This window comes from Rhincodon typus, chromosome 13 (assembly GCF_021869965.1).
Source record: "Rhincodon typus isolate 14 chromosome 13, sRhiTyp1.1, whole genome shotgun sequence".
Taxonomy (NCBI): Eukaryota; Metazoa; Chordata; class Chondrichthyes; order Orectolobiformes; family Rhincodontidae; genus Rhincodon; species Rhincodon typus.
Window position 1 is genome coordinate 10,963,361 of NC_063344.1, and position 8,952 is coordinate 10,972,312.

An 8,952-nucleotide genomic window follows, 5' to 3' on the forward strand; every position below is an offset into this window, starting at 1 on the left:
TTTCGGAGCACTTTGAAAACTGACAAGTCACGGGGTAGCAGATTACCCGTAGAAACATGATCATAGGTTATGTCTAAAGCAAACACTGTTCCAATGCCACGTGTCTCTCTGGTGCCTTTCACAACGGCCGATGCAAAATGCTTTACAACCAGTTAGGTACTCCTCCAAGCGTACCAAATTCATAAGCCAAATTATGCACCCCAAGATCCCACTAACAGTACAGAGATGACTACCAGTTCTTTTTTTAAACTGTGGGTTGGAGGATGTATGTTGCTAGGGCATGAAGAACAACTCCCTGGTCTGTTCTTGAACTCACACCGAGCTCTGTTGCATGCACCAGACACTCTCTTCAGAATGGTCACTGGACCCAACATATTAACTCTGCTTTGTCTCCTCAGACACTGCCAGACTTGTTGAGTTTTTCTGGTAGTTTCAGTTTTTGTTTGATTTCCAGTATCCATAGTTCTTTGATTTTATTTTCACGTTTTGGGGATTTGGTTATTGGTTTAACACCATCTCTGGTAATATCAACAGTGCACCACAGTCAGTCTCTCAAAAGTATAGCTTAAAGTAAATGAGATGTATGATCAACCAGTTCCTTGATGATACCATTTGTGGGAGGAATGCTGGCTAAGGGGACAGGGAGAAAACCCAATTTTTTTTTTTGTCATGCTATGAGTTTTTTTCACGTGAACATGCAGAAACATTCCCCATTTGTGGATATATTATTTCAGTTAAGCCTTTTTAAATAAAGCTGAATTTCTGAATCTTCTATTCAAACCTAATATTGTTTGGAATGTGGTTATCTTTTCACCTTGTCTTGGGATCCTGCTACAGCACAAGGGTAGTTCAGGGAATTTGTTTTTAAATGCATTCATGGGATATGGGTGTTGCTGGATAGGCAAGGGCAGCTAAAAGTGAAGTATGTTGCTGTAGAAATCATATGTAGGCTAGACCAGGTGAGTGACAGTTTCCTACCTTTAAAGGATATTTATGAACCAGAAGGGTTTTTCCTGAATCTCGAGGATATCTTGAGATTCTTAATTCCAGATTTTTAATTGAATTGAAATTACATCATCTTCCATGACAGGATTCGAACTCAGGTCTCCAGATCATTAATGGGGTCTCAGGATAATAACACTAGGCCATCACCTCCCCTATCTTTGTGCGTCTGAGATCTTCAAAAGGATCTGCTTCATTTGAGGAAACCAACTTGCTTCTCAAAGCCCTTCGCCTATGCTTTTTAACATCAGGTATTTAGAGTAAACTCAGAACATTTTCTAGCTTCCTGGAAGAAACATGAACCTTTGGTCTAACAACATCAGCGTCAAATTGCATTTGCAAATAAAAGTGTATTCCATCACAGAGGTTGGGAGAGTTAATTCCTCTGAAGTGTTGTTTTGTATAGCAACTTTAAAACTGCTAAAACTCCTTTCTTATGTTGCACATATGGTGGCATCTCTATCCCAGTTGGTTCTATCAATGAGTGAAGTAACTGTTCCTCAACAGAAGGCATATTAATTATATACAGATAAGGCATGTATCTAAGAGGTTACGGCAATTGCTTTATTGTCACGTGCACCAAAGTACAGTGAAAAGCTTTGTTTATGAGCGGTACAGGCAGATCACATAAGCAAGGATATGCAGATTAACATCACACCGGGTGTGCGTTAGGTGAGATCAATGTTAGCAAGATCAGCGTTATTTTAGGCTAGAGTCCATTCATCAGTCTAGCAATGGCTGAGGAGAAGCTGTTCCTGAACCTGCTGGTGTGTGTGTTCAAGCTTTATCTTCTGCCTGACGGAAGAAGTTGTCGGAGATCATTACCAGCGTGCGATGGGTCTTTGTTGGTCCGCTGCCGCAGAAAGGCAGCCATGTAAATGGAGTCTATGGATGGAAGGTTGGCTTCCGTGATGGTTTGGACTGTGCACGGCACCTTCTATAGTTTGTTATGGTCCTGGGCAGAGCAGTTGCCGAACTAGGCAGTTATGGTCCTGGACAGGGTACTTTCAATGGTGCATCTGTAGAAGTTGGTGAGGAACCTTATGGACATGTCAAATTTCCTGAGATGCCTGAGGAAGAAGAGGCATTGTTGTTTTCTTGACTGTCGCATCTACGGGGGAAGTCCAGGACCGGTTGTCAGTTATCGTCACTGAGGAACTTGTTGCTCCGCATTCTCTCCACCTCCGTTGCATTGATGTAGATGGGGGCGTGTTCTCGTCCTTTCTTTCTGAAGTCGATGATCAGTTCTTTAGTTTTGCCAATATTGAGAGACAGATTGTTTTCATTGCACCATGTTACCAAGCCCTCTATCTCCCTTCTGTATTTTGGCTTGTCATTGTTAGATATCCGTCCCACTAAGGTGATGTCATCAACGAACTTGTAGATGACGTTCGTTTGAAATTTGGCAACACAGTTGTGGATGTACAGGGAGTATAGTAGGGGGCTGAAGGACGCATTCTTGGGGGTCTCCAGTGTTCAGTGTTATTGTGGAGGAGGTGCAGTTACCTATCATCACCGATTGTGGCGTGTGGGTCAGAAAGCTGAGGATCGAGTTGCAGAGGGCAGAGCCAAGACCAAGTCATCGAGTTTTGAGATCAGTCTGGAGGGGATAATGGTGTTGACTACATCTCTGTTTTCAATGAGCAGGAGTCTGATGTAGGTGTCTTTGTTGTGCAGATGTTCCAGGGACGAGCGTATGGCTGGGGATATAGCATCTGCTGTGGACCTGTTATGTCGGTAGGCAAACTGTAGGGGTTTGAGGTGGGCTGCAAGACTGGAGTTGATGTGGGCTGTGACCAGCTTCTCAAAGCACTTTGTGATTTATTGAGGTCAGAGCCACTGGGTGATAGACATTAAGGCACACTGCATGTGCTTTCTTGGGTACGAGGATGATGGTGGTCTTTTCGGAGCAGTTGGGGACTTCAGCTTGTAGGAGGGGGAGGTTGAAGATGTCGCTGAATACCTCCACCTGTTGGTCTGCATAGGATCTGAGTGCACGGCTGGGGAGACCGTCCGGGACTATTGCTTTCCTTGGGTTTACTCCAGGGAAGACTGACCTGATGTCTGGAGGGAACAGGTGTGTCAGGGGCTGTCGGGGCAGGTATGACCGCCGCTGGCATCCTGCTCAAACCGAACATAGAAAGCATTGAGTACATCAGGGAGGGATGTTTCTTTGTCCGCTAACTTGCTCTGCTTCATTTTGTATCCTGTAATATTGTTCGGGGCTCGCCATAGGCAGCAGGAGTCTGTTTGGTAGGTTTGCGCCTCTAACTTGGTCCGGTACTGCCTCTTCGCTTCCCTGATGGCTTTGCAGAGGTCATTTCTGGATTTTCTGTATTGGTCTGGGTTACCCAACTTGAATGCTACATGTCTGGTCTTCAGGAGGGAGTGGATTTCCTGGTTCATTCAGGAACACTCGGATTAACTTCTTTGGTACACAGTCCCCCTCGCATTTGCTAACGCAGTCCGTGATGGTGGTGGCGTACTCGTACTTGAACACAGTCCAATCCGCCGAGATCCATCAGTCCCAGAGATGGTCTTCCACAGCCTGGGACCAGCAACGTACTTCCTTTTGTGAAGGATCCTTTTGTGAAGGACCTCCTGTTTCAGCTTTTGCTTGTAAGCTGGGAGGAGGAACACAGTGCTATGATCTGATTTCCCAAAGTGTGGATGAGGGACGGAGCGGTAGGTGTCTTTGGTTGTGTGGCAGTGGCCCAGAATGTTTGGTCCTCTGGTGGGGCAGGAGATGTGTTGGAACTTTCACAGCAACCTCTTGAAGTTGGCTTGGTTGAAGTCGCAGCCACAATGAATAGGGCCTCGGGGAATTTCGTCTCTAGAGTGTTTGTGACTGTGTAAATCACGTCTAGGGCATTCTTCACATCTGCATAGGGTGGTATGTAGACTGCTGACAGGATAGCGGTGGTGTACTCTTGCGGTAGGTAGTAGGGACAGCATTTTACCGTAAGGTATTCTAGGTCCCGGGAGCAATGGCTTGCTGGAGTCGCTACGTATGAGCACCAGGAGGTGTTGATCAGGAAGCATACCCCACTGCCCTTCGCCTTACCTGAGGATGCCGTGCAGTCCATGTGATATATGGAGAACCCGTCAGCTTCTAGGGCACAGTCGGAAATGGCAGGGATGAGCCAAGTCTCCGTGGAGCAGAGCACACAACAATCTCACAGGAAGGTAAGTGTAGATCTGAGTTCATCCAATTTGCTTTCTATAGCCTGGACATTTGCTAGGAGTATGCTGGGGAGGGGTGTCTTGAAACTGATTGAGACTGCCCCATGCCAGTCTCAAAGTTGGTCTCAAACCAGTTGGTTTGACCTCAGTTAGATTGCTAATAACATCCACTGTCTAGACTAAACTTTCATGAAAATGTAACTATATGATGATACCCTAGCTGTGTCAATGAGCTTGGAAGGAGGGAGTAACTGCTGAGTTGGAATTTGAGAGTAATTTTTAGCCGTAAGTGCAACATCAAGACACTGACAAAGGAATCAGATGCTATTTGCAACGGAAGATTAAAGGTAATGTCCCATATTTCTACTGGCTGCTCTCTCATTAGAGGCTGATGACTGGTGGTGGTTTAACCTGAGGGTGACCATGTGTCAGGCAATGGGAGAGGTTCAAAAGGAAGGTCGCTCATGGTAACCTCAGTATGGGAATTGTACCCATGCTTTTGGCATCACTGCATCACAAACCAGTGATCCAGCAACTGTGCTTACTGGAAAATTATAGAGTCAGAGTACTTACAGCCCTTCAGCCCAAACTGGTCCATGCCGACCAGAATGTCCATCCACGTTAATCCCATTTCCCTGCACCTGGTCCATATCCTTCTAAACCTTTCTTATTCATGTATTCATCCAAATGCCTTTTAATGAACCTGCCTGAACCACTTCCGCTGGCAGCTTATTTCATATGCATACCACCCTCTGTGTAAAATAAAAAGTTGCCCCTCAGATTCCCATTTATTCTTTCCCCTCTTACCTTAAACTGATACCTTCTAGTCCTCGATTTCCCCAACCCTGGGAAAAAGACTGAGTGCATTCACCCTATCCATGCCTCTCATGATTTTATACACTTCTGTAAGATCCACCCCCCCCACAACTCCTCAGTCTCCTATGCTCTAAAGAAAAAAGTCCTAGCTTGTCCAACCTCTCCCTATAACTCAAACCCTCGAGTCCTGGCAATGTTCTTGTAAATTTCTTCTGCACTCTTTCCAAATTAATAGCATCATTCCTCTAGCAAGGTGACCAAAACTGAACACACTACTCCACGTGTGACCTCACCAACCTCCTGTACAACTGCAACATAACTTCTATACTCAACACCCTGACTGACGAAGGCCAGTGTGCCAAAAGTTGTCTTCACTGCCCTATCTATCTCTGTCTCCACTTTCAGAGAACCATGCACCTGAACTCCAAGGGCCCTCTGTTCCACCACACTCCTTCAGGCCCTACCATTCGCCATGAAACTCCTACCTTGATTTGACTTTCCAAAATGCAACACCTCACGCTTATCTATATTAAACTCCATTTGCCATTTCTCGGCCCACTTTCCCAGCTGATCAAGATCCTGCTGCAATTTCTGATAACCTTCCTCACTATCCACGATACCACATATTTTAGTGTCATCCACAAACTTACTAACCATGCCTTGCACATTCTCATCCAAATCATCGATATAGATAACAAACGGCATACCACAGGCCTCCAGTCCAACAAGCATCCTTCCGCTATTGCCCTCTGCTTCCTACCATTAAGCCAATTGTGTATTCAATTTGCCAGCTCTCCCTGGATTCCATGCGATCTAACCTTCCAGAGCAGCCTACCATGTGGAACCTTATCAAAGACCTTACTGAAATCCATATAGACTACAGCTACCACCCAGCCCTCATCAACCTTCCGGGTCACTTCAAAGAACTCTAACAGATTTGTGAGGCATGATCTCCCACACACGAATCCATGGTGACTACACCAAATCAAACCGTGTCTTTACAAATGCATGTATCTCTTATCCCTCAGAATCTTCTCAAGTAACTTAGCTACCACAGATGTTAAGCTTACTGGTCTATAATTCTCAGGATTTTCTTTGCAGCCCTTCTTGAATAAGGGCAAAATGTTTGCTACCCTCCAGTCTTCTGGGACCTCACCCATGGCTAACGATGATGCAAATATATCAGCCAGGGCCCCACAATTTCTTCTCCAGCCTCTTGCAGAGCTCTTGAATATATCTGGTCAGGACCAGGAGATTTATCCACCTTTATATGTTCTAATACTTCCAACACCATCTCCACTGTGATGTGGACTGTCCCCAAGATATCACCACTACATTCCCATGTCTTCATGTCTTTCTCCACGGTAAACACAGAGGAGAAATATTCATTTGAAGACCTTGCCCATGTCCTACGGTTCCACACATACATGTCAACTTTGCTCCTTGAGGGGTTCTATTACCTCTCTAGTTATTCTTTTTCCTTTAATACATTTAAAGAATCTCTTTGGATTCACCCTAATCTTCTCAGCCAAAACTATATCTTATGCCCCCTTTTCACCCTCCTGATTTCCTCCTTCAGTAAATTTATGTATCCCCTATATACCTCCAGGGATTCCCTTGATTCCAGCTGCCTGTACCTGAACCATGCCTCCTTTTTTCTGGTCAAAGTTCCAATATCTCTTGTCACTCAGGGTTGCCTACTCCTGTGAACCTTGCCCTTCACCCTCACAGGAACATACAGACCTTGAACTCTAGCTATCACACTTTTAAAGGTCTCCCACTTGCTGGAGGTCTCTTAGCCTGCAAACAAACTATTCCAATCAACCCCTGCAAGCTCCTGTCTAATTCTAACAGAATTTGCCTTGTCCCAATTTAGAACTTGAACTTGTGGACCAGTTTTGACCCGCTCCATAACTGTTTTAAAATTAAAAGAACTATGGTCACTGGTCCCAAAGTGCTCACCCACTGTCACCTCAGTCATCTGTCCTGCCCTATTTCCTAAGAGTAAGTCAAGTTTTGCTGCTTCCCGAGTAGGACCCTCTATATACTGCTTAAGGAAACTTTCCTGAATGCATTTAACAAATTCCACCCCATCTAAGCCCTTAACAGACTGGGACTGCCATTGTGTTAGGAAAATTAAAATTCCCCTGTATGACAACGCTATTGCTCCTGCAAGTCTCCCTGCATATTTGTTCCTCTAATTCCTGTTGACTATTTGGGGGGGGTGCGCGCTATGGTACAATCCCAATAATGTTACCATCCCCTTCTTATTTCTTAGCCCTACCCACAAAGCCTCACTGGATGATCCCTCAGTTATTTCATCTCTGACGACGGCTGTGATACTGCCCTTAATCAAAAATGCAACTCCCCCTCCCTTCTTTCCTCCACCTCTGTCCCACCTAAAGCACCTGTACTCTGGCACCTGTCTCTCTCTTAGCCATGTTTCTGTAATGGCTATAATATCCCAGCCCCACATATATATCCACGCCCTGAGTTCATTGGCCTTACCTGTCAGCCCTCTTGCATTGAAATAGATGTAATTTAATTCAACTGGCATTCCTCGCTCCCTGTTCTATTCCCACCTGACTGGTCTTTTCAACTTGCTATTTCTGATTACTGTATCTCCTTCTAGCCTCTCACTTACCTCCCTGCCCCCGACCCACCCTGCCAATCCAGCTTAAACCCTCCCTTGTAGCACTAGCAAATCTGCCAGCCAGGATATTGGTCCCCCTCCGGGTCAGGTCCAACGAATGCCTCTTAAACAGATCACCTCTGCCTCAGAAAAGATCCCAATGATCCAGAAATCTGAATCCTTGCCCGTTCCCCCCAACCTCACCCCAATTCTTTAGCCTTGCATTCATCTGCCATATCCTCCCGTTCTTAACCTCACTAGCACTGGAAGTAATTTGGAGATTACCAGATTAACTATAAGCAATTAAAACACCTAACTTGCTGAAATTGAAATAAGTAATGGCATAGTCTTGGCACTTTAAACACTCCAAATTCCGCCCTCTGTTGTCGTCTTCATTGTTTTATCAGAAATGTTTATTGCCTCATTGTTTATTGATCCGCTTCTATGCACCTACTGGTGTTAGCATTATTCTTGCCATTCTTCCTACCAGTACCTTTCTCTGGCGAAACATTTAGACTCAAAGTGGAACATTACAAACAGGGCATTTTGTAAAATAATCAGCTTTAGAAAGATTGAGTTTTATTAAGTTTTGTTTTCAACTGAAGAAACAGCACTATGTTAACATACCCAAAAATTGTCTGAAAAATAAATTTGTGATCTTGACAATAAACCTAATAGACTCTAAGAATAACAGCATGTAAGATTTAAGACAACACCTCTATTCTGGTACAATCAAAAACTTGTGGGTCTGATTTAGAAAGGTAGGCCAGGACCTTCAACCTAAAACCAGACTCCTTATTTTGACCAATGTTACTCCCAGATGCAATACTGGGAGAGTTGCTGGAGATTTTTGTTTCATTTTGATAATTCTTCAGTCCAAATTGAAATTCAAATACTTGTATATACTACACAATCACTCCACGCCTAGCCCTGACTCCATACAGAAATTGTTCTGTATCCTATTGAGTGTCTTCATCTCTATTCCAGAGGTGACTTTTTTACATCTTTAAAACTTTCTTCCATCCTAATAGTTTCCCGGAGTTGGGAGAGCCTTTGTTGTTGAGAAGTAAGGAAAGTTGGAAGTGAAATTTTTTCTGGGTCGTTACTTGGAAAGTTCAGAGCAATGTACATTTTGTTGATTGCTGTTCGAACCTTCAGCTGGCTGGCCTGAAGGAGAAGCTCATCCTCCGTTATTAAACTCTTTGTAAGGGTTGGCTTTGATGTTCTTCTGAACTGAATGAAAGAAAGCAAACGGGAAGATACAGTTTCAGAGATAGTAGGAACTGCAGATGCTGGAGAATCTGAGATAACAAGGTGCC

At 44.4% G+C, this 8,952-nt stretch overlaps 1 protein-coding gene across 1 annotated transcript in view; it reads right to left on the bottom strand.

Annotated features, from left to right (window-relative positions):
- Positions 1–8,195: 8,195 nt before the first annotated feature.
- The window catches only part of LOC109923950 (glutamate-rich protein 6), a 36,777-nt gene continuing 36,020 nt past the window's right edge, over positions 8,196–8,952 (bottom strand). The window contains exon 12 of the mRNA XM_048604502.1: positions 8,196–8,934. Within this exon, the coding sequence (XP_048460459.1) occupies positions 8,612–8,934 (323 nt within the window). The 3' untranslated portion in view covers positions 8,196–8,611. The remainder of the gene's footprint in view (positions 8,935–8,952) is intronic.